This window comes from Phaethon aethereus, assembly GCF_964289735.1.
Source record: "Phaethon aethereus genome assembly, chromosome: 17".
In the NCBI taxonomy this organism is placed as follows: domain Eukaryota; kingdom Metazoa; phylum Chordata; class Aves; order Phaethontiformes; family Phaethontidae; genus Phaethon; species Phaethon aethereus.
In genome coordinates, this window is record NC_138593.1 from 6,167,721 (window position 1) to 6,194,306 (window position 26,586).

Genomic DNA, 26,586 nt, shown 5'->3' on the forward strand with positions numbered 1-26,586 from the left:
CCAGTTGCCCAGTGTATGCAGACCTTTATGCTTTTATTGACTCGCAAGTACTTTAAATGAATGTTATTTCATCTGCAGGTCCTTCAAGAGCAATCCACTGTGATTGTTTGTCTTCCAAGCATTGGATCAGTTACTCTGGTTTGCCTGCAAGATGCTTGGTGCTGCCTCTGGTCTGTGGTGCAAGCAGTGTGACTTTTCAGATCAGGTTTCCAGAGGATCACAGGAATCAATTCAGAATTTGTTTTTGCAAATAATCGCCAATGTCTGCTTGCAATTTGCTGTTTCCACAAAAATTTTTGGCAGTGAACGTGTTTGCTTGGATTCTCACAATTGTTTTGGTAAGCATATTCTTTCCCTTGACAGGCCCCTTTTGGCAAATATTTCAAATTCCTGTCTTTCTACATTTTAGCTTTTCTCAGGATATTTAGCTGCAGCTCTCTATTGATTCTAAGGGTGGCTCTACTTGTTAGTATTTGATGCAGAATTCCTAGGGTGTACACAGAATTTCTTCTCTTCCTTCAGGATATAGAAGAGATTATAGCTAACAGTACTGAGGGAAGGAGTCTGAAAAAAAAAAAACCTAGAGGGAAATAAGCAAAAGTCAGTCTGGTTATAACTGAGAAGTTAAATTTTTGTAGGAACTGAAATTCAAAATTTTCAAAATTATTTTGTTGTAGGTTACAGACAAAATGTGCATTTTATTTCAATACTGAAATTTTGTAATATTAAGCTTTGGTAACAATGAAGCATTTATGCAGCATGACTGTCTTAAGGTTTCCAAAATTAATTTTTATCTCTTCAGTCTTTGGACTCTGGAGTCCCATCTACTCACCAGTCATCTGCAAGGAGCTAGTTACCACCAGAAGCTTTGGAAGTTCAGTATACATCTGGGGAGCCAGCTGGGTAAATCAGGGCCACATCTACTACCAAACATTGCTGGGCTTCCCATTATATAATCTCAATGTAAAGCATCAGTGGAAAACTGTTTATGCTAAAAGTTATAATTGCCTCTAGCCAAGAGTTTGGTGCACAAGTTGTGATTAAGAAATAGACAAGTAAGAGGGCTGATACACTGGAAGGAATAGAGCTAAGAAAAGGAACTAGGCAAATACAGGCTGATACAGGCACCTGAAAAGATGGAGCCGAGAGTCACAGAATGAATGGGCAGGGACCGAAGGATAGCTAAAGGTCAGAAGATAAGTCGTAGATGAGCAGTAGCTTGCATGGAAACAGGAGTGTGCAATCACTCTTCTATAGATCAGTATCTTGTGCGTCCATTGATTTTTACGCAGAGAATGTTTTGCTGCACATGTAAGTTTCTGGGGATGGAAATAAATTCTAATCTAGTGACATAATTTTTGGCAAAAGTATGTAAATTAATTTGAATTTTGATGAGATGTTAGAATGGTCTTATTGAAATTTGTAGTTTCTGATCTGGCCTATGTCACCCTTAAATGGCTGGTGTGAGGATACAGAAGGGGTTGATATGGAAATGCAGGAGTGAGGTGACTCTTTCAGTTTATTTCACTGAAAATAAAAAAGAACTTGGAGGGAACTGAAAGCAAGATTTTTACCATAGAGGAGCAGAGTAAATAAAGAATATCAACTAGTTCTAGCTGATACTTTTCTTTTACATATAAAATGATTGTTAATATATTTGTGTCATAGTTCAAGGTGTAATTGTGAGGTTCTGATAAAACACTTAAATGTAATTAATTTTTATTAAAAAGAAATTAGTGGTAACTATAAAAGTATTTTCCTAGTTTTGTTGTGCAACTTTGAGCAAATCAGTTAAATGTCTAGTGCCTCAGTTTCCCCTTCTTGATAGAGATGTAGTAAACTGAATGTCTTGGAGTGTCATGTGATTTAAATCAGTATCTTTTTTAAAGATCATGCTTCTTTAGACAGAAATAAAATCTGTTATTTTAGTAAATAGATCTTAGCTTTCCTTCAAAAATTTCTGTCCAAAACCTGTTTTATTTTTCTTAAGCATTTGAATTATGAACACTTGTTCTGGCTTTGATTCTTGTCGAAGTGTGCAGATTGCTAAGAGCACTAATCTCTTATATCTGTTTGCTGAAGCACATTGACTTGTTTTCACTTGTTCCTAGCTGACTGGTGTTAGGACCCAGAAAAGAGACAGCAGCAACGTGATATAAATAGAGTACCAGAATGGGACAAAGTTTGAGAAGAAAGCATGACATCACTCAGACTTACTCTCCACCCAAAAAGATCTGGGATGGAGGTGCAAACGTGAGCTGGACAAGCGAGGAGTTAGCAATTCTTTTTCAGCTCAGTTTCTGAGGAAAGAGTGAGAGTTATACGCCTATGTGCTATAAGGAAGTACATTTTCTTGCTAGCAAAACTAAAACTGGCTTCAGATCTCTGACAATGTGAAAGTAATTGAAAGGAAAAGACAACCATAGGAAGAAAGTTGAAAACAAGATCTTTTCTTTTTGGCACAGATTGTAACAGAAATATTTGACTTCTTTCCACGGAACAGTACAGCTTTCGGATCTGATGCACATTTCTTTAATTTTCCTCCAGTCATGGTAATTTATTTATAGTTAAATGAAGAGGTCAAAGTGTGAAGCAAGCAAATACTACTCAAAGGGTCTGGAAGGATATTTTGCCATCACTGAAGGAACGGACTTTTTGAACCTGCATGGAAAATGTACCTTTTAATACAAAAACTATCAAAGGAAAACTTATGACTGAAATCTTACCGGAATTTGATTTCAGTTGTACTTTTAACCTTGAATAGACCATGGAGAATTTATTATCTCTGCTCTGTTGTCATTATTCTTTGCTGATTTTATTTCAGGATAAATTTCAGGTAATGTTCTGAATATGGTCAGTATCGGGATATATTTGGATTCCTCTTAGCAAGTTTTGCTTCACTATGTCTCATTATGTAATGTTTTCTGTGCAGGTGTATGGAAACTATTCCCAGCTACCCAAACACCCAGGTAAGCAATGTTCTGTTTAAATTTTATGACAATGTGCTTAAATATTTATTTGCTTTTTCGGTTTGTATTTTTCACTTTCTAAAGAAACTGTGATCCTATGTTTGAATGTCAGCTCTGTATTAAAATTGTAATTAAGTCTAAAGTATCAAACTGTCCCAGTAATTTTAAATTCAGTAACCTACCTACCTACCAAATATTCTGCGTAGAAATGTATTTGGAGAGATGGATTGTATTTGATACATAAAGAAATCCGATCTATAGTGTTTGTTTATTACTACTTTTTTTGCGAATGAGTTTCTTTTTTTGCAAATGAGTTTCTCAATCAGACCTCTACACAGACTGTTTTTTTCCTCACTGTCTTAGTGTTCTGCATTTTTAATTCATTGATTTACAGTTAGATATGCCAGCTTGTATACTCTGCAGTATTTCAGCGTGGATTCAAGTCGTCTATCCTCCTCCCAGCCTTCATGCTTAAGTTTAAATCAGTTATAGAGCATATTAAGGATGTCTCATCTGTTTTCAATGTAGAAAAAACTTACTCAAAGCTTATTTGGGTTCTGTGCATGTAACTGCAGAGTTCTTCTATTTACATAAATAGTTTAACCTCAAGCCTCATGGTGGTGTACAAGTACAATTTTACTGCTTTACCAATTCATGTATTGCTCTGTGCTTTTAAGTTTTAGCCATATGTAATTATTTTCAAAATAAAATACAGAGCAATGTGGAAAAGCCATGTTGTCTGCTATTGCAGTAGCTTCAGTCTGATTAGTTTCTTTTGTTCTACCTCAATTCAAAAACGAAGAAATATTCTAATTTCCTGTAGATGAGGGTCGCTGGCTTCTAGCTGATGGAACAATAGGGCGGAAAAAAGCCTCCCACAAGAAGGGGGCAAGTTTCACAACATTTATTTTGTAGTACAGTGTGTGTGGGGAGCATAACTGTGAGCAATGCTTTCTGTATTTGAACTAGGCTGCAAAAAAGTCCCGTGATTTTGTTCTAGACACAGAGTAGTTACCTATTGAAAGGATATTGCAAGTATAACTTGAATTCAAGGCAACATGTATTTGTTTTCAGATGTCTTCTCAGGGCTGACTGGCTGGAAGTGGGGTAACAGAATGTCTTTATGTAGTTCAGGACTGGGAGCTGGGAAAGCCTCAGACACGCAGCGTGGCTCTAGGCAATTTACTTTGCTGTATATCTATTTCCTTTCCCATTTTTTCCCCCTATTTTTTTCCAGCTTTTAAATGTAAGCTTCTTTGAATACAGCTTCTCCTTATGAGTTTGCCAACCACAGCAATGCCTTTGTCATGCTGCTGCTACTACTACTAAAATACTTATGCCACCTTGTGACACAGCTTTTTGGCACCAAATAATTTTCTACTGGGATTTTTCTTTTCTATTTTTTCTCTTTTTTTCTCCATTCTTCTTTTTCTACCACTTCTCTTAACTTTAATCCTTCCCCCCCCCCCGCCTTAGACAAAAGGAAGATATTAGTGGGAGCAGAGGATACTTGCATATAAGCACATTGTGAAACAGCATGCATGTTTTGTGCTCTGCAAAATGGAACTGGTAGTTTGATGTAAGTTAGATGGAAGTACATTAGCACAGGTTGTGTTTGAGGATGCTCTTAATACTGCAGAAATTGATAACTTTCATTTCTTTTGCAGCAGCCAGAATATGTTCTCTGAAGATAGAACTAAGCATGTATCCAGATTTACTTTATGTAAATGCAAAAACCTTGTTCCTGTATCCCATTTCCTCAGTGTGCTTTGCCATGGTCAGCTTAGTTGAGTTTGGGTTGCCTGGAATTTTCACATTGGGTTTTCTGTGTGTTTATTCTGTGTCATTATTCTCTTATGTTGGCAGTAGCTTTCTCCTTTTGTTAGCAGTTGTGCCTTTCTCTGTATCTTCCAAATATTCAAAGGAAACATACAGCCATAGAATCTCATATATTTCTCTGAAGACATCCTCATCTATTTATACTCATGCTCCCTCTGTGGAAAAAACTCTGACAACTGCAAACATTTCTAGTTAGGTAGGCCAGTAATAGATCCTCATCAATTATGAATCATTTCTTAGATATCTTTGGTATAGTTGGGTTTAGAAGCAAGTCTGAGTAGTTTGTGTATCCTCACAAGATGCAGAGCTCCTTGTAGTTCTGTGCTCTCAGATCTACAGTTGCTTGTTGTGATGTTTGCAATTTTGTCAGCTTTGCGCTCTTCAAAAAATCTTAGGATCCTCTCGGTGTCACAGCCCTGAAACTATACCATGAGGATGGAGGATATCAAACTGATCTCCATTGTGTGGGCTAGGCAGTTTAAGGGTGAAAATAAAATTTTTGCACATTCATATTCATGATAATGAGGTCCTGTTTGTATCCAGGATGTTAAAATGATAGAATAATTATCAAATAGGCAAGCTTTTTTGGTCTCAAGAGTGAAGAAAGGGGCGAGGATAGACTGTGAATGTCAAAGGACACTGCTTATGATTTGGTTTAATTTGCACATTAGGTGTGGGGAGCTTTTGTACAGTCTATGACAGCTGAAGTGGTTTTTACGAAGCTTATGTCTATCAGCTTTGCACCTCAGGGTATAGTTCTGCTATATGACACTGTTAATGTGTGAGTTATCTGGAGATATCAGGAAGGCTAAACTCTGCAGTTACAACTGTGCAGACACCTATACTGTCATCCACATTGCAGCTCCTCCACCACTGACCACTGCTTCTTACTGTGTCTGACTAGTGTCTCTCCATAGAGATCAAAGGTGGAAAACATCCACTTGGATTAATATAACCTCAAGGTGTTGCACTGATTTTCCAATGGGCTGTGGAAAGAGAGTAAGATTCCTGGGAACTATCACAGAAGGACCTCCTACTCTCTTGAACTGCACATTGCTGAGTTACTTATGGAGGAGGCAGGAGCAGTAGTAGTATGCTATAGAGGCTAAACATTTCCCTGTGCATTCCCTTCTTGGTACTTTATATCTCTGTGCTATCCACCATGTGTTTAAAATCTTGAAATTACTCTTGGATGACTTCTCAACTGTTACTTCAATGAATGCTGCGTGATACACTAGCGGAGATTTAGTTAGAGATTGTTACACATTTTAAATGCAATTAGAATAAAAATCAGTTGAGTTTTAAAGCCAGGTTTTCCTTAGTGGTCGAACAGATATAGGGCTTTAATCTCTGCCATTTTGATTTATGGTCTTGCTTATTGTGTAGTACTTGATTTACATAAAAGATCTTGTTTTATTTAACCTATTGAACTTTATTTTTCTTCTCTGTGGAGACTTGTTACAGTCCTTGTTGGGCCTTACTTTAATAACCTTTTCATCTGTGTTTCTTGAAAGGGTTCAAAGTTCTCGCATCAGCTTCCCATTACTGGCCATTGGAAGATGTGGATGGAATTCATGAGTTTCGGGATACGAATGGAGGTAGACAAAGGATTCGTTGACAATGGCAATAACATAAGTATTTGTGGCAGTCTGTAAATAGAAAGGGAGCAGGAGAAATGAAAGGGGTTAGCTTTTGGATCACAGCAGTTGAGATTTTTTAGCTCTGATGTCCAAATGATACTGCGAAATGATTTTTATGGAGTATTTTCAGGCATTTTATGGGCTGTCTATGCATTGTTAAGGTTATAAAGAGAAAAGGTTTATGATCCAAAGAGTCATTGAAATCACATTGTGATTAGTTGGTTTGGTGCGTGCATAACATGCACTAATACACACAATGACCAAGATCTTTGGCTATGTTGGCAGTGAAGATGCCTGCTTCTTTTTGCTTTTTGGAATTCTTCCAAATAAATTCCAATTCCCAGATTCTTCAGACACTTTTCAAAATTGCACGTAGTATCGCTAGAAAGCAAAGTGTAAGCTCTTATCTGAATACTTCTTACTTATTTTTATGTACTTTTGGATATTTCCTTAAAAGAGATATTAGAGCATTAGTGCAAACTTATTTTCCATTGGCCAAAATCAAGAGAGTTTTGGTAGGGCAAAACTGCAGGATCCCAGAGGGAAGATATTGAAAGGCAGTCTGATTGGATTCAGCAGTTTTCTGATTCTGATATTTTGCATCAGGAGCAAAAATGGTGATGGGGTCTTCCTGGGGATGTGCAGGTGCTGTAATTAGCCAAGCTTTGGCTGAACCACTGTATCCCATTGCAGCATCATGGGCTTGCAGGGCCATTCCTTTTAGATTCATTTTTCAGCTGTACTCTGCTTCCTTCTGATACTCAACGGTCCCTTAGTAATTTTCACCGGAACTGTTTCTTCTTTTCTGACATTTTCCCCAATTCCAAGTTGGGCTGATGTATATTCCCAAGTATTTCTCACACTATGGCTGATCGTCTTGGCAGTTCAGCTAAATTGTCTCGTACTAGTGCAAGGGGTAGCTGCTGTACTGGTAACTGTAACATCTTTACCCAGAAAGATCATGGCAGAAGATTAAATGAGGAGTTACAGACCTTTACAACCTTACATGAAAAATGTTATGAAAGTGCAAAGTTATTGCTACTTATTACACAAAAATGGCAACATCAATCTATGTTCCGAACTGGGCAAAAGATATATAAATATCTAAAACCTTTTATTCTAGAGGTGTTCAAGTATTTAAAGCTTAAACCTTGACTCATCTTTCCACAAAGTTTCTTAAAGGAATGAAATCGACAGACCAGAAATAAATCTGGGCAATATTCTGTTCCCATTAGAGGCTGATGGCAGCATTCCCATAGACTTCAACAGAATCATAATTTGGCTTACTAAAAGTTGCCATGAGTTCTCTAACACTGTGTTAAAGTAATTGTCTGACACTGGACTTGATGTAGTTGCAAGAAGAGTAAAGCACTCCATATCTAGCACTGTTTTGGCACTCATGTTACAAAGATGTTGTTTTGAAAGCGCTTGAAAGTGACATATAAAATACAGCTCTTGGAAAAATGACAATTGATGTTAGATTGTTTTACAAATTATGCTAAATTACATTATTTCAACAAAATTCAGAAATCTCTTTAGTATTATCTTGGAAGAAAGAAAGCAGAATATATGGAGTTCCTGATCCTACAAACCTTCACTTACAGGAATGGGACTGGCTCACATGAGCAATCTCCTTTGACTCCTGTTATGACATTGTGTTAAATAACTTTATAAATGAACCAGGTGCATGACTTTGCTGAAAAAAGTTTGGAGGACTTTGTCTCACTTATTATTATTTGCTGAAGATGCCAGTAGCCAACAGTCTTTTCCTCTGCAGTGCAATTCTGACAATGTTGAATTCTTTCCTTATTGTTGTAGTGGGTAGTTCAAATTCTTCTCAGCTGCTTATATTGTGTGTTACAACACACAGAAATTATTTCAGTTGCCTCCAGCAGAAGTTTTATGCATCTATCTGGTATTTGACTTTGATATACAAGAAAAGTTTTCTTTAATGTTGTAATCTAATCCAGGTGACAATTTGCTTGTTTTTGATACCATTCTGGTTACACAACTCTTCTGTTTATTGCTAGAGTCTTTCTTGTTTTTCCACTCATCATATCATGCAATTATTTTCATTCCATGTTTCTCCTCTTAAATCCTTGAAGCATCATAATCTGTCCGTCATTAATCCATTTTATTTGTTGAAGTCATTGTGTGTGAAGCCAGATTTATATCTCTCAATGCGTTCGTGTTGTGAGAGTGTGTCAGCAAATTAATTTTTGGTTATCTCGGCAGGAGAAGCAATTGAAGGGAAACAAGCAACTTAAAATGTAACAAATGAAAAAAAAAAAAGTGGCCATGCTCAGGTTTTTTGTCTGACCCCTTGTTTTCTATGCATTTTTTTCTTGAGGTTTTTGTGTGCGTGGCTTGTTTTTTTGCGAAAAGCATTTACCTTTCCCTTCTGTGAGCTCAGTTGGCCTAAATCCCAAATCAATGTGTCTCTATTTACTTTCATGGGCTTTCCATCAAGCTTTGTTTGCCTGCCCAGGGTAAATAATTACAGTGCACAAGATACTGTTAAATTATCAAAATAAGAAAAAAACCCCCAGACACCTAGAGAATAAAATTTTATTGTCAGATATAAAAAGTCGTGGGGTTTTTTCCTTATGTTTAGATGGAATTTCTTATGTTTTAATTTGTGCCCATTGCCTCTTACTTGTTCACTGGATATAACTGAGGAGAGTCTGGCACTATCTGTACACCTCCTGTTGGGTGTTTATACATATCGATAAGATCTCGGAGCCTTCTCTTCTCCAGGCTGAGCAATCCCAGCTTTCTCAGCCTCTGTGTGTGTGTTAGTTGTTCCAGTCCCTTAGTCACCTTTGTAGCCCTTCTCTGGACTTGTTCCAGTATGTCCATGTCCCTCTTGTACTGGTGAGCCCAGAGCTGGACATGGGATTTGAATTACCCATAGCTTTTGCACCAGTATAATAATTTTTGTTGTTATTCCAGACTTCCTTAGCAGCATGATTATATTTCTGAGCTCTTAAACTGCAGTTGTATTTTTTACAGTTTTTTTCTTGTCAGTTACTGTAAGTAAAAAAAAAAAAAAAAACAACCAACATTTTTAGTGATGCTGTATTTACTTAACTTGCGTGGTTAAAGAATGCAATATTCATGTGCATACAAGTCCTTGGGAGAAGTTGTTGTATGATAATTTTAAAGGCCACTGACATCTGTGGTTTGTGCTATCTTGAGAGATATGAACTGGTCAATTCATTACTGATTGTTTATTCATTGTTTTGTTTATTTGCTTATTTTCTTTTGTTGTTCCACCTAGCTCTAAGAATCCACAACTTCACTGTGCTTCCTTCCCATAACTCTACCTTTGTATATACCAATGACTCTGCCTACTCTAACTTCTCTGCAACTGTAGGTGAGGATTTACATATTTTTTGTTCTGCATTTGTCAAGCTTGGATGGTTCTTGTAACACTGGATTCACAGTTAACACTGAGTTTTGGTTCAAGTGGTCATGTGGTAAAGGTCTATTTGTGGTTCCATTGGCATACATTATTGAAAAAGCACTCCTGCAGTGTTACCTGAATTACTGTGAACTACTGGGAGAAGCATCCTCATGCTAAGCAGCCCATGGGAGGATGGGCCCCAATAGTCTTCCAAAACCTAAGATATTTGTGTTATGCTTAGAAGAAACAGAGATGACATTTCACAGGAACATGTAAGAACAAATAGGTTGAATTTTTTTCTTTTCTTTCAAGGTTAAAAAGAAAAACTAGCCATCTGTTTTTCACCATTTCATAGTAATTTTTAAAGACAAATGTAAGCAAATTTGCAAAGCCTGGAAGTAAGATCTTGTCGATCATGACATCTTTGATTAACATGCTTAAAAGAAAGCAAGCAAAAATCTGCGGAGATATGTTTATTGAATAATTATTTTTTTTCTGTCAACGCACCAGGAGGTAAAAGGAAGAACAGAAAATGACAACTCTACATGCAGAAGCCTTACAGATTGGAAACTAGTTATATCTACACCAGAATAAGCTTAAAGTCATCAGTCACTAGGAATTATACCTGTGAAGGTGCAATTGAAATATGACCTCTTGTCCACTTTACAATTAGGTAGTAACTCACATCTAGTTTTTAGAAAATCTGACCCAAAGAGGAGGATAAAAATGTTAGAACTATCATTTGGGCTGCTCAAATGCTAGGAGGCTCATATTAGAATACTAAAACCACTATTTTTCTACTCCAGAAGTAAAAGTATGCTGGCAAATGTGAACTTTATTAATAAAGGAACTTCAAATGACCCTAATTTCTTTCAGTCCTCACTTATCTGCTTTATAGACCATTTGCATAGTTCTCACATAATAAGATATATTCAATATGAACATTAAAAAGAGTGACATCAATGGCAAAGGAAATGCTATGGAAACATAAATGTGTTACCTTACGGGATTTATTCTGGCTAGATTAATTTAGAATTCCATTGACTTGAAAAGAACTTACAAATGTTTGTTTCACTCCATAATACACACTCAAAGTTTTTAAAAGAAATTAAATTTTATCTGTCAACTAGCGACAGAACTTGATGACTTCTTCCTCAAAGGGATGGCAAGATACCTGAAAATTGTAATATTTTTGTTGAGATTTGGTATAAGCTAAGAAAATATTTGGACATACATTCACCGAGGGCTATATTGTGCTGTTGTTGTTTCCTTGAGTGGTGTTATCCTACAGATGGGCCAGCACTGTGACTGCTGTCCTCATGCCTGATGGTTGTCTACAGTTTGAAAATGAGATGCCCTTTTGCCTGTTGCATAAAGAGATGCACCATCTTGAAGCAGTGACAACACTATTTGTGATTATCACTCTAGATAGATGGTCTGTTCCTAGCACTGACTGTGGATCCTTGGTGTGATTTGTGCTGTGCTCTGCTGTGCAAAAGGCTTCTGTGAAGTCAGGTAGATATAAAGTGATGAATGAGGGAAGTCACTTATGTCCCACTTTTCATGTGTTTTAGCCCATTTGTGTGCCTTCCTCATTTCCCTTATGACCTCATTAGATTTTCAAATATCAAGCAGCACCTAGCTGGCAATTTCTGCATCTCAGAGCAGGAAAAGATTGTGTACTTATTGCTGGTGTCTCCCTTGGAGCAACTCTTCTCCTACCACTGTCTTCTTCAGAAAAAATTATAGAGAAGGGTCTTAAAACCAAGGCCCCGAATCTTTATAATCCTTGCAGAAATGCTACCACAAACATCACTGTTAAAATGAAATTGCTGACATTCTGTCTGCTCAGAGATAGATGACAGAATATTCTGTGTTCTGTGGAATGCAGGCTTTTTAACACAGCAGAATTTTTTTATTTTGACTTCCTATTGTCTTCATTGGTGAACTTAACCCTGCTTTTTATCCTGGGAGAAATGAGTAGAACTTCCCATCATCATCTATCAGCTGGACTCTTAGACCTTAGTGAAGTTTCTTATAGTAAACAAGTGTCATGGTTTTTTAGTATTAAGAAGGTTCATGTGCTTTAGCTAGTAGTAAATGAATCAGCAGTGCTTTTCTTTAGGAGGGAACCCAAGAAAATCACCATCAAATCACAAGACAATTAGTCATTATCCATGTTAGACATAGAAATAGCCTTTCCAAATGACAATGATGCTATAGCAAAGGATGTCTGAAAAAGAAATATATCTCTGCCTTTTAAATACAGCTTGTCAACTATATTTCATTGATTTTTTTCTTTTCCGAAGAGTGGCTTTTGGTCACAAAATTATCCTTTCAAAATGTAAAAAACAAACAAAAAAACAAACAAACCAACCCCAACCCTATTCTGTTACATTTTTGATTAAATAAAGAATTTCTATACTAACTCAGCCTAACAGTAAGACAGAAATACCTCTGTGGTGTGTCTGGTATTCAAAGATATAGAAAGCGTAAGGTTTATTGAGATTACTTTGAAATAATTTGGGCATATGAGTTGTCAAACAGTCTTAGTTAATCAAAACTCTGAGTGACAGATATGAGTGTAATTTTTACAACTTGAAATGAAAGAGTTATCTGTATGGATCTTTAAAAAAAACAAAAACAAAAAACACAAAAACAACAAAACAAAACCAACAAAATAAACCACCGACAAACCCCCACCAAACTCCAACAAAAACCAAAAAGGAAAACAACAAAAGAAAACCAACAAAAGCAAACCTATAGTTGGAACAAGATAAACATAAGAAGTGTATGAGTCTGTTAAAATCATGTTTCCAGGAAGTTTTGTTTTTTATAAATGTTAAACCATATTTTGCTTTTCCTTCAGATATTGTAGAAGGAATGGTGAACAAAGGAATTTATGTTACTGAAAAGAAAGGAGTTACCTTTCTCTTCTTTGGAAGCTATCAAAATTCTTGCATCAGTAATCCAGAAGTTTGTGGACCTGAAGGTTAGTAAGTTCATTAATTACTGTTCGCTTTTCTTTTGCTGTCAAATTATGTAATTCCATAATCATTATTTCTTTACACATTGGAATGAATGCTCTAAAATTCTAGCTTGACACTATTCTTTACTGACTTTTAAAACAATTGAGTGTTGATTGCTGAAAATTTAGTATTTTCTAACTGCAATTTTAATTAGAACTAATCACCAACTACTCAGATCAATGACCTACAGTATAATTGGAACAAAACCAGAAATAAGTTTACAGTGCCCAAAATGTTTCCTGTGGCACCAAGATCCATTTGTACAAGAACTGCATTATGACAAACAAAGGAGTTGTCCTACAGGTTTTGCATTTAGGAGACTGTTTTTCAGTGTGGCCTCTTAGCAGGAATGTTTTTTTTAGTTCCATCTTTGGAGATAAGAAAATTTTTAAGTCTCTGATGTCTTGGAATCCATTGTCCTCATAGGCGCTTAAACCTCTTAATTCTATTTCTCTTCCCTTTCTTCTTCTTGGGCAAAGGTCTCAAAATTATAGGTGTAATAAGGGGACACAATTGGACAATGTGTTGATTACAGAAGATGATTAAAACAGTATTAAAACTGTCAGACCAAATATACAACTAGTCACTAGTATAAAACATTCACTACAGATTTAAAATTCAGCAGAAATAGAAGGATCAATGGAAAATGATGGCTTTCTATACATAAACTCCAGGTGTCCATAAGCTTAAGCCATATTTTTAATATTGAATTTTATTGCTTTTATTGATTTAGGCCATTCTTGAAACTGGTAATATTACTCAAAATAGGAAGATTTTTTTTTTAGCTGCTATAACAAGAGCTCTGTATTAACTTTTTAAGAAGTAAGAGAAACTCAGAGAGCAGACAGTACATGGCTATTACCCGAGAATATTAGAAAAAGTAATACAGTATGCTACTGTAGGCATGTTTTCTGATACGTGCTGTGTCTTTTATTATTTTTTTCATACCACTGGGAAATAAAAATCATCAGTAAGTCCTATTATTTCTACATCTATACTATAACATAATAATCAGAATAAATTATTTTTATAGTACCACAGCACTCCCAGTATCTCAGAAACAAGAACATTAATAACATAAACCACTGAGATGTTCAGCAGATAAAATGTTAAGAGAAGAAATCATATAATCAGTAAATCAGTAAATACTAAATCACTGTAACAGATTTAAAAAAAAAGCCAACACCCCTTTTGTAAAGAGAGTATCTTGTTTTTTCTGCAAATCAGATAAAACCTCTGTCAATGATAAGATGTAATTTTACTTAAGCCTACTCTTGTTTAAACATCTCTCGATGTTTTTTTGTTTGCCTTTGTGTGAAACATGTTAAGTACGCTTAAGCAGGGAGTGCTTTCTGAAATGGGATCTTTTCAGATTAAATATTACAACCTCTGAAACAAAAATAACAATATTTTTTCCTAGCCTAAATTTAATAGCATTTCAGAACTGTTATTGTGACTTGAGAAAACAAATTCTCCTTGTTTTTAAAATGTTGAAACATTCTTCCCCTGCCTGCCTTCTTTCTCAAGTAATTTCTAAATTATGGTTTTCTGTGAGCAGTTTTGGGCTCACTAAAGTGGCATTTTCTGTCAAAAGAAACATTTGTGAAGGATGCAAGAGAATATTCTTGTAATCATTAGTTTGAACACAGTAGAAAAAGTTAGATTTAGTCGATATGTGAAGATGAAATTAAAAAATTAAAAAGCAGCCTTATATGCAACGTAGCATGTCATAAAGCTGTGTGTTCATTGTGTGCCTTACTTTAATTTTTAGTTTTAGTTTCATCATTTCATGAACCAAAGTACACATAAGGAGGATTTAGATCCACAGTTTTCTTGTGGCTTCAGGATGATCAGTAGCTACAGGGTAGTCCAATAAGACAGAGAGTCAAAGATGGGGGAAACCGTCTCCACTGCAGACATGCTGGATAACTTAAGTCTCTGTGTCACTTCAACTTAAGCTTTCAGCCTGTAAAGAAGGAATAACAGCACTTCCATACCTTTCAGAAGTGTGGTGAAGCACTGGAAAAAGACTGTGAGACACTTGACAGGGGAATTTCATTAATACCAGTAATAGGTTAACATGGTCAGCCGTGGTGGCCCTTTCACCAGGGTGGTGAAGGATGGTGTGCAGGTACAAGGGAAATGTATGGCTTTCTGGAAGGAGGGTTGAGTCAGTGTTTCAACCTATTACTGATGTGGTAAAGTAGCTGAAATATGAACTTAGGCTTATCTGCTGACGAAGGTATTGTAAGTTGCCTACAACAGACCTCAAATTCTTCAGTTAGGAGTTCACAGCATTTATAGCTTTAAACTCATATCCATAAAGATCTAGAAAACAGAGAATGATGATGTTCATATACCGATTGATTTCTAGGAGGCCAATGATAATTGATTAGTGTTTCCATCATGGTTGTTTTATCATGTATAAACCATTCAGGGAATGATGTGTAGATCCTGTCAATTGATGGGTGCTGTCATGAGAATAAATGGAAAGATCAGTTAGATGGGAAGACACTACATAGTTAAATTATTTATTCTGCAGTAATATAATTTTTAACTTTTCTCCTAAGTTAATGTGACAAGAAGAATATGTGAAATATAAAAATATTATGTTCCAGAGAGTAGTGGGGAGTAATATTTCTGATGACTGTAGTGAGCTGTCTCACACTTTCTCATCTTTAACAATAAAATTATGAAACATATTAAAAAAATTCTATGGTTTTAACAAGAAATGTACATAACAGTTTGAGGGCTGCATTAACTTGTGCTGGGCTATATGGTAGCAAATTGGCAAAGCTCATACTGCCTGGGCAGCCTGCAGAAGTGCTAACCATAAAATCATCCAGACAGATATTTTGACTACATGTCAAAAGAGCATAGTCAGCAGGTTAAGAGAAATGATTATTCCCCTCTGTTCAGTACTCATGAGAGCATCCCATTTTTGTTCCCTGACACAAAAATGCTGAGAAGCCAAGAGTGCGTCCAGCTGATGACTTAGGGGGCTGGACAATATGACATAGGAGGGGAGGTTGAGGCTTTTCCTTGCACCATGGAGAAAAGGGAATGCGAAGGGCTGTCTTCAACTACCTCATGGGTGGTTATAGAAACAGATGGAGCTAAACAATCTTGGAGATGCACAATGAAAATGTGATGGGCAACACAGGCACATTGTACTGCAGGAAATGCTGACTAGTTCTAAGGAAAAAAGTTTCTTTGCAATGTGGGTGGCCAAGCATTAGGATGGTTTGCACAGAGAGACTTTGCAATCTGCATCTGTGGTGACATTAAAGTCTCAGCTAAGCTCTGAGAAACCAGATCTAGCTCTGAAATTGGCCCTACTTTGAGCAGGCAGTTTGGACTAGGTGATCTTCAGGGTCATTGCCAATTTAATTCATTATGATTCTTTGTGGCGAAACCTGTTCTACTTCTGTACTTCATCCAGTTTTTCTCAACCTGCTCTGAACTCAGGTTTTATTATTATATTATTTATATAGCACTTTGTACTATAAATTCTGAGATGAACATTTTTAGGAGCTGTTTCGTCAAGCCATTTTCTTTGTAATTGCATTTGACTGCAGAACCTCTACAGCAGAGCCAGTATGAACTTCTGAAGTATGAGGAAGGTTTGATTTGCTATTTCTTTCAGTCAAGCCTTTTGAGGTAACCTTTATTAAAGAAACAAGCCATCTTACAGAAATCATATTTCTTTACTAATGTGCAATCTGAAGACCTCTTCAATTTTACAGTAGAATAGCAAAATGTACTGTGAATTGAACAGGATTATTTGTGGAGAATCACGTGCAATTGCATTGCACTTGCATTTTGGGAAGAATGCTTTGATTTTTGTGGAGGTAGGGACCTCAAAATTTCGACTGTGGCTCTGCATATGTTGCTATCCCTTTCTTTTACGTAGGTTCTTTGCTTTCAGCAATTATTGGAGCACTGAAGTGTGAAACACGGGTAATAACATGCTTAGAAGAATTAAAGTGTAATTAGCAATGGATGCAACTCAATAAGCACGGACATCCTGGCAGCCATTTAGCACATCAGTAGCTCGGAAGCAGTCAATGTACTATTTTGGGCACTGCTGATGTTTGAACATCAAAAAAAGATATAGATGCTGGTGGAGGATATGGAGATATGAAAGCAACTTGTGTTTTGAAATAAGCAAAGATCACAGGAGGGTGAGAAGGGTAAGGAGGCTGGAGAGATAAGGCAAAGGGAATGGAAGCTTAAGTCTGTTAGAAAAAGCACTTCACTACTTTTGGTGCTCAGAGAACTTTACTTTTAACTGATAAAAGCTACTCAGGAAGCAATGATTACTACTATATTCTGGGTATGCACATGTGATGCGAAACCAGGGAAGAGATGTTTATTTGGTTTAAAATGTTGGAGTATTGTTGATTTTAAAAATGCTGTCCTTGTTTATGCTAGCAGATGATCTGTCCTCAAAAGCTTTTCCACTCTCTCAAAAGCATCTCCCACTCTGCATTCTACAGCACTGGAAATTTTTAACTGCCCTTCCCCCCCTCCATTAAAATTTTCTCTCACTTGCTTTCATCAGGAGTAACATTTTCTTTTTTCTGGAAGACTCAAGACCAGCAGGCTAAGTTTCTCCCTGCCTCTGGTGGACAAGTTATTTCCAGTGGTTTCAAAATCTGTTCAAATGAAGGTGAAGGCTCAGTGGAATTTTACACACGTGGGAATGCAATGATGAAGTGGAAAGCAAGCTTTAGTCCACCAGGTAAAGCTTATAATTTTTTTTTTATTATTATTTTCTTTGTTATATTTTACTTTATTCTTGCAGAGAGATGTAATGGTAAAATCACAACTTCAGGAAAGAGTAATGGATATACAAAAATAGCTACAGAGTTCTGTACTCAAGAATTCTCTTCATGGGGAGGGGAAGAGAGAGAAAGAACTACCTGAAAAAACAGTTATTTTCTATTATAGAACACTTGCCATTCAGTAACAGTCCTTGGACCCAACTTTCAGTTGTTTGTGAAGTGGAATTGTTATTGACATCAATAGATTGAGTGCTTAGATGGAAACATGAGTGAAGGATGGAGGTTAATCCCTCACAGTTCTCAGTATATTCTAAAACTGAATAAATGTGCTGTCCTGTGCTGCCTCCTAAATTAAGACTTTACTTGGTAACTATCTAACTGGGTGCTTAGTGCTTTGGTAATTTTGTTATCTGTTGAGTGTCAAGTTTTATATGCCATGGCATAGTATTAATAAACATTTTTGTATATCACATATCTCACTACTATCTAAACTGTGTATTGTTGGGGAGCGGTACTACCTAGTGACTGGAACAAATTCTGGTCTTCTAGTAATGCCAGTGAGAGTCACTAAATCTTTTCTTGCCTTAATTTACTACCTGTACATTGGTAAAATAGGACTTTCTCCCCTTGTAGCAGCAGAGTTTTAGAAAGCTTAATCAGTTTAGAATCTTACTTTAAGATAAATAATTCAAAAATTTGTGGATTATCCAATCCAAGTTAAAATTAATATTATGTTTTCAGCCCCTCAGGTATAACAAAAACTGTGGCAACTTTTGATTAGTCTATTAGCTTGTTCTCCAGTTCTTGCAGTCTTTGTGCATTTCTTGCTGAACTGAGTTTTGAGACAGTATTGAAAAGACTTCAAATCTTGGCCAATAGTACTTAGAAAGTGTAATTTATGAAACTGCAGTGAGCCCAAGTAAGAGTTCAGACAAAAGCTAAAAGACATTCTTCCAAAGTATGGTCTTCCCCAGGGGTATAAAGATTAATATATATGACATCAGCATTCCATAATTCACTCTTAGCACTTCCTGTACAGCTTTATAGCATTGCACAAGTCAGCAAAAACTTACTGAACAGGAAAGACTCTAAAACGATTTGATTCATGGATTTTGCTGTGACTTTGAATGTTTTGTAGGTCCTTATTGGACTCATATTCTCTTTACTTGGAAGTCAAGAGAGGGACTGAAAGTCTATGTCAATGGAACTCTAAACACAACTGATCCAGATGGGAAAGTTTTCTATGATTACGGAGATCCCAGTGCAAATCTACTGACTGGGACAGAGAGGGATCAAACTAAGCGCTATGTGAATGGGGCATTTGATGAATTCATTATATGGGAAAGGGCACTCACACCCAATGAAATTGAGCAGTACTTTACAGCTGCTATTGGTGAGTATATGCGCTGTTAAAGATGCTGACTTAAAAATGTTTAGTGTGTAGGATTTGTGTTCATTTAAATCTTCCTGCTATTGAATGTAATTTTTAGAGGCAGAAAAAGTCAGGTATGAATGTCACTGAAACACTCAGCTGTCTTTGGATGTGCAGTCTTTTTATCCTGGGTTCTAGCTCCTTTAAAATGTCTTAAAAAATTACCAAGACCTGAAGTATCCAGCCATTGTTAGATCCCCTAAGATCAAGAGAAGAGGAGCAATAATTGGACTTGAGGCAGAACAGTATTAAGAAGGATTGGCTCAGGATTTCAGACTTGCGCTCCAGTTGTTGTGTAACTTAGAGCCAAGTCACTCAGTGTATTGAAGCAGATGTGCATAATAATTGTTATCTCTCCAGTTCCTGGAATGATAAAGACTTACTCGTGTATGCTTGTGAACTATTAAGACAGATATCAGCTGAACTGTAATAAAAAAGGCAAAGAATCAGGATTAGAACAGAGTTAGAAGACTGGCCAGTAAACCCTGTCAACTGTTATATGGGTCTTTATAATAAACTTTTCACTACAAAAAAGGCTGTTGCTATTGAGTGCTTGTGTGTGAGTCGCAATTAGAAAACATCCATGTCAGGAATAAAGCTATGGGGCATCTGGAACATTTGGCTTTGCTGGCAGTTTTTCTGCTTTCATTTATTACTAGGTTTTTGAGAGCTAAAGCAGTTACACCCATAACTCTTGTGCTTTTTAAACCCATGGGAACCATTTTCACAACAGAAACTCTGAATAACACAGAACTTGTGATGTGTGGCTTGAAATGAGAATGTATGTTTGTGAATTCCAGGTATGATTATAGAAATCAAATATATTTAAAATATATTTTATCAAAAAAGAAAAAAATAAGCTAGTTTATGTAGGATTGAAGTCACTGAAAAACCCTCTATCTGGTATATAATGAGGCAATTTTTTTGCTTTTCTACACAAATAACAGCAATTGCGCTCAATTTTCATATTTTAAAACCTTTTTATTTTAAAAAGCGATTCCTATGGAAGCCTTCAAAAATTCTGATTGGGAAAAGAGTATTCATTTGATATGGGAAATAGTTTTAAAATCTTAAAATAAAACCCAGCTTTTAATAACTATAACATTCTGGTCGTGTTGGAAAAATGCTTTTGTATTTGGCTGTTGTATCTTTCATAACAATCTAGAGTTACTATAATACTATCCAACTCAAAGCTACCATAAATCACATTCCTTGATGTAATGTAACTAAAGAAGAATGTTATGTTGCTAAACTTGAGCAGTAGTTTTTCAAATTGACCTGATCCATCTATATATGTGTCTTTTTCACTGTCAGAGTGGTATGACTTACATAAATAGACCTATTTTTTGTTGTGGGTTTGTTTTTTTTTTTAACCCCCTTGAATTCTTGTGAACTCACAGCAACCACCCTCTGAAGCCCCTCACCCTTCCATTTTTACTCTAGCTAATAGTCAAGCATCATGGAAACCTCTTCCCATGAACAGAAATCCTGTTCAGGAGTTAAGTTTCTACTTCTTTGCTCTATACTTTTGTTTGGAAAGAGTCTTAGCGGGGCTCAAAGTATCTGGTTGTTGGACATTAATGCTTGTAGCTAGCTTTTGAAATGCTGCAAAATGAGTTGGGCCCTCGGATTCTGCTGAAGTCTAAATTTTAAAGAGTTGTACATACTTTTGCCTGTATCCTACCTTTAAAATCCCTGCTGATTTTTTTTTTTTTAAGCCTGTATAGCACACTCCCTGATTTATACATTGCGATGTTCATGCTGTGAGCTTTGGTGAGTTCACTGCCATTTGCATGACATTAGGTGTTCACAGGTTTTCAGGTAATCTGAAATTTTACCTTTCAGGGCCATCTATAAATTTTCTGTAAAAAATAAATTTCTAACCTCTTAATTGAAAGTGAAGCTTGTTGTGTATTTTCTAAGGGCTTAGGAATTAAAATGTAAAGGGATGCCAGGTATATATATTTTTTTGTAAGTGTGAAGAATTTCTAAGACAATATTATTTTCAAGTGCTCAGGTGATTTTGGAGCACTTAAGAAATATGGAGTATTGGATTTTTTGCTTTCTCCTTCGAAGTAGTGGGCTGATGAGGTTTTACAAAATTTCCAGTGTGATGGATGAATTTAGAACATTCTTAGAGGAAGCAATGGATATTGTAATACTAATCAACATAGTAAACAAAAGTTATTCTTGGTATCTATTTATTGACTTTGAAGGACTTAAAGCAGGGTTGAAGCTGGGCTAATGTGGTTTGACACAAGAAATTGAATAAGACAGTCTGTTTTTTAATAGAATGAGTATCATATTCTTTTTGGATCTGAGAGAAAAATGTGTCCTATATATGCAACTACTGTTTATGCTGAAATACCACACTCCTGGCAAATATAAATTCTTGGTAGGACGTAGATTAGAAGAAAATTATATTTCTCTATCACAAATGACCAAATAAATCCCTTTGCACAGAAAGGAATCAATAGTTTTAAAATGGAGCAATTGGAAACCATCCAAAATCAAGTTTATTCTTTCTCTCTCCACAAATCATTTATGACATGCTTATATGGTAATTTTCAATGGATATAGTGCTAGTGGGTGACATTTATTAGTAAAACCTGTCTGACTAATAGCAACCTCATTGTTACTTGAAATCAACTTACAAACACCTAATAGAGACATTATCTGTAATATGTTCAAACTACTAAGGAAGGCTGTGTTTTGACTCTTTGACCCCTGTTATTTGTTTTCTGTAAAACTAGCATGCTCCAAAAGCTTTAGTATACCACCATTTCTATCAATGTTCTTTTATTTGAAGGTGCCTTAGTTTTGCTGTAAGCAACAAATGTGTTTCCATTGGCTTTGAACATTTCTTACAGACTCTTTTTTTCAATGTGGAAAAGTCTTTCTGAACTTGTCTTCATGGATGTGATTTTATTTGGCACTCAAGCAATTTAGACTCAAGATATAAGTAAACATTAACATTTGGAGATCACAGTTGAGGCCCTTTTTCCCTTTTTTGAGTCTCGTTTTTTCCAGTGTCTGTATGTTCCCAGTCCCAGTTTATCACATGTACAGAAATACAGCAAGGTTGTATATGAAATTCAGAAGTGTCTACAGATTATTATATATTTCTGATAAGATATAGAATTTTTTTGTTTTGTTTTCCCTAAGTACTTTGCATAAATGTGTGGGGGAAGAGCTAGAGAAAGAAGATGGATGCCAATGTTTTAATTGTACGGTTGTCCCTTTTTATTGAGGTATAACACTTGAAATTTCCTGTTTGCAAACCAAGTTTAAGTGCTTACGACAGATTAAATAGCAAGGCTCATCTGTATAAAGATGACAAAATAAAATTGCTGAGAGTCAGTAAATGAAATGCTTTAAAGAAGCCTCTGTAGCGAATAAGTAAAATGCACAGAACAGCAAATATGTTACTTTCACTTAGAACTGATTCAACTTGCAGTGGGAATATCGGATTTATTAACACTCATTCATGCATGTATTTTTCCTAGGTGTGCAAGTTTTGGTTTCTTCAACACTCCCGTGGTCTGTGATGACAACCACTACAAAACCTGTGGTAGGACAGTCCTCAACACTTTTCTATAATGTCAGAATACATATATGTTACAGTTGCAGACCTTTCTCACTTTACAGTTTTCATTAGTGGCACTTAGTACCCCAGTTATAAATGTTTTCAGATATGAATAGGGAGAATTTTTAGCCACTATGGGAAGATGGGAGTACTACAGAACTCTTAATGTAGGACAGATAAAGGAAAATCATTGTGAAATAAAAACTTTTTCTATATTGAAAAAAGGAAAAATAAGTAGAAAGTTCTGAAATATTTCAATGAACTTTGACGATATAGGACATTCAAAAACATTTTGCTAATTTTTCCTCTTATTTCCCTGAAAATTTGAAAAAAATCTCCCACCACAGTAACAAAACTAGTTTTCATCTGTTTAATAAATGCTTAATGAAAAAGATTTAAATAAAATTAATTTTTTATATGCAGAATACATACAATTAGCTGTTGCAGTGTATTTTCACTTCCTTGCTATCTGCAGTGTCAAATGTATATTCTATAGTTTTCTTCTTGTTCACAGAGTCTTTCAGGAAACCATGGCAGATGGGACCTGAATTGCTAATGAAAAAATGAAGCTGTGCTTGTATATTCTGTTTATCCTATCTGTCTGTGAGCTTTCCTTTTCCCTTGGCTTATGTAGCCTCCTGTGTGTAACCACAGGAGTATGCTATGCCTCAAACTCCCTTTTGCGCTAAAACAATAAATAGTGATTGCCATATGGAATAATTACTCATGAGTTGTATCTCTCTTCTGTAGCTCTCTACAAACGCCTATCATCCTATCATTACTAATCTGACCGAGGAAAGAGGGAACTTCCACTCCCTCAGCACCATGCTGGGCTACCTGGAGAATGTGTCCTTCAGCTTGCCCAACAAATCCTTGTCAGAAAATACTGCTCTAAGCCTGACAGAGGTAAGTGTCTTTCGCATCTGCAAGTGTATCCAATGAAGAATATATAATTCTGGAAAAAAGTTCAGCATTTCTCTGCATGGGCCAGCTGTTCCAAAATGCAGCAGAGTTTGACAGTCATCTCTCGGGTGCAGGACATAAAGACACTGTAATCAGAGCAGTGACAGCAGAGAAACGGAGGCATGCATGAACTTAGAGCAAACTGACCTGGATGTAGGGAGCATTCTAGTTGTGGCTGTATCATTCTTGCCCTGGGTAACTGCCCAACTATAAACTTAAAATATCTGTGAGAGTCACACCTTCACTAGAGGGTTAAAAAGTTATAAATTACTGCTGTCTGCCCAACCTTTTGTTAGCTTTTATTGCTCTTGTAGTAAGCAGAGGACAAGTTGTGCCTCTCCTCTGGCTTCTCTTTTGCAAAGTCATGCATTATTCTTGCAGGACTCTGCAATGGCAGAGGCACTCACCCTGCTCTGGAAGTGGAAAGTTGTGGGAGAGGGCCTGTTCGTGATGGTGGTGTCCTTAGCTGTTGTGAGTTAGTAACTCTATCTTGGACCAGGTTCCAGTCACAGCCAGGACTCCTGTGTAGACATATCATAAATCCTCACTGAAACTGCTTTAGGAAAGATAAGGTCCAAAGCTTAACCAAGTAATTTTTTTTTTTTAAGCTAGTCCACAAAGGGGGGGGGGGGGGCAGGGCGGGAAGGAAAAAAGAAAGGAAACAAGTAAAAAAAAGAAAAAGAAAAAAAAGAAAAAAGGCATTTTCTGCAGTCTGAGCTGAGGACAAGGGTCACATTCTGCTAACATAAAGTTAGCCTTCTATAAAATGATGGGCATCCAATACCCTGATTTCAGCAGGCTAGAAAGCTATTATTACAGGAATCAGGTCTGTCCTCACTAGTGATTGTTCCTTTAAGCCTGTGGGTAATACCAGGGTGATGAGGATTATTTACTCAGACAAACAATATCAATAAATGTTTCTGAAAACTACATGGACAAGCTGTGGACAACACAATGATAATTTGTGTTAAAAGCTTAGCATTTGCAAACTGTGAAGCTTGGATTTCGTGGATGACAGTTTAATATGTAGCAAAAACCCTTCTAAAAAACTCTGACACATTGTTTCCTTTGTCTTGTTGAAAATTTTGTGTGGGCTTTAAATTGAAAATGGAACATGGTCCTGTCAGATATTGTACCTGTTTCCTACATCATTTCAGCTGCCATTTGATTGCTCATTCATGCTATCTGGTGCTGCTTTGTATGCCATGAAAGTGATTTGCAGGCAGAAATATGGGACATGATTATCTTTAGCAAAGCTATTTTGGGAAGCAAACACAAGAGATTCCTGATCATACATACAGACTCTGTCATTTGTTTGATTGACGGTTAGGCTTTGTATTGTCTGCAGCTAATTCCCTAAAAGACAGGCACTGAGCATGCATGCTATTTTCTGTGAAGTTATTTCTGTCCTGGTTGTCATATGCCTCACAGCACAAGAAAATTTGATTTAGGTGATATGCAATAAACTTTCTAATTACTGACACACGTTAATAATGCATTGCTGCTGACAAATCTGACTTGTGTTTTCTGTTATAATGCTGCTCTGCTCAGTAGCTCCAGCACTCCTGATTTCCCTCCCTTTCCAGTGGAGTAACACATCCTTTTTTGGAGTAATTCTGGACTGATGCTGTGACCTGAAAAGAGATACTCACTGAAAATGTTCTGGGCAATTTGGGCTTGGTCCTAGGTTTGGGCTAACTTCTGTGCCTGCCAGATAGAATTCCACACTGAATGTTTGAGGGGCTGCAAAGTTTGTGCTGCCCAAAAGGAAGCTCATATAGCAAAGCTCGGTTACTGCCCTATGTATTATGGCTTGTAAAATTATGCTCAGAAAGGTCTTGCAGCTTTCTTCCACATTTCTCAGTGGAACTTTTCTATATTCAGTTGATGCTTTTAAGGTATTTTAACAGAATAGTTTAAGCAGGAGATTTTCTTAATTTTCTGTTCTCCCTTTTCTTTTCCTGCTGTTTGTCTTCATCAGCAAGACTCCTTAGGGCAGGGACTGTATCATGCTGAGCACTTGAACAGTGTCCCCTATGACAGATCTTGACCTCAAAAACGACCTTTAAGTGCAGAAGTTAAGCAGATAATAAATTACACACGTAATGGGACCTAGATATTTATTTAGTGCTGTTGAACTATCTAGTCATCTAAGACTAAAAGAGGTATTAATGTCATACGAATTTAGATAAAAGGGGAGAGTAAGTTAATGTCAGTCTTTGTTCCAGTGTTGTCACCTCAGCTGTAGTACGATTACACTTTGGGGGTTTCACAGTGGTGTTACTTTTAATAAATAAATTATTACTTTAAAATACCACCATACAGAATATGATGAGAGTGCTGGCAGGTAGAGATAAATCTGTGACTTGAATGAAAATGGGCTTGTCATCTGAAAATAAACCTAAGAAAATCATAGCAGAGATCTGCCATCTCCTTATCAGGAGATGTAGCTGATGAATAAATAATCAAATAATATAGTTTTATTTATCTTTTAGGCATTTTTAAAAGCTATTGAAGACTTTCTGTTATTGCCCAACTGGATTAATGTACCAGAGGTAAGAGAAATGGGCTTATATTTATAGGTTACTTTGGTTGCATAATTCCACATTGATAGTAATGAAGCTGGTTGCCTCTATTATTCTTCTAGTTAGGAGTTTTTGGTAGTACGACTTGTTTTTTCACATGTCACTTTCATATTTGCAGTAAAGATCCACAGGCAAAACAATTATGTCATTTTCTTTTATAATGTGTTTTTGAGGGTTACAATAAAGGAACTATATTTCTTGCTGTTTCCACATTTTTCAGGATGAAAGAAACAAAATTGTATTTATGAAATAAGAGATGTTGTCACTAAAGTAAGTGTTTAATCACTTCATTTTTAGCACTGAGCTTTGATATTTAAAATTTTATTTGGTTTGTAGATTGACGTTTTTCA

At 36.3% G+C, this 26,586-nt stretch overlaps 1 protein-coding gene across 1 annotated transcript in view; it reads left to right on the forward strand.

The window, feature by feature from the left end:
* Window positions 1-260: 260 nt before the first annotated feature.
* Window positions 261-26,586, forward strand: part of ADGRD1 (adhesion G protein-coupled receptor D1) — a gene marked incomplete at both ends in the record, with an annotated part of 155,743 nt that continues 129,417 nt past the window's right edge. Inside the window, 10 exons of the mRNA XM_082007811.1 lie at window positions 261-338; window positions 2,933-2,969; window positions 6,323-6,406; window positions 9,729-9,824; window positions 12,724-12,846; window positions 17,448-17,627; window positions 18,809-19,063; window positions 22,609-22,673; window positions 23,439-23,594; window positions 26,147-26,206. Coding sequence (XP_081863937.1) covers window positions 261-338; window positions 2,933-2,969; window positions 6,323-6,406; window positions 9,729-9,824; window positions 12,724-12,846; window positions 17,448-17,627; window positions 18,809-19,063; window positions 22,609-22,673; window positions 23,439-23,594; window positions 26,147-26,206 — 1,134 coding nt within the window. The remainder of the gene's footprint in view (window positions 339-2,932; window positions 2,970-6,322; window positions 6,407-9,728; window positions 9,825-12,723; window positions 12,847-17,447; window positions 17,628-18,808; window positions 19,064-22,608; window positions 22,674-23,438; window positions 23,595-26,146; window positions 26,207-26,586) is intronic.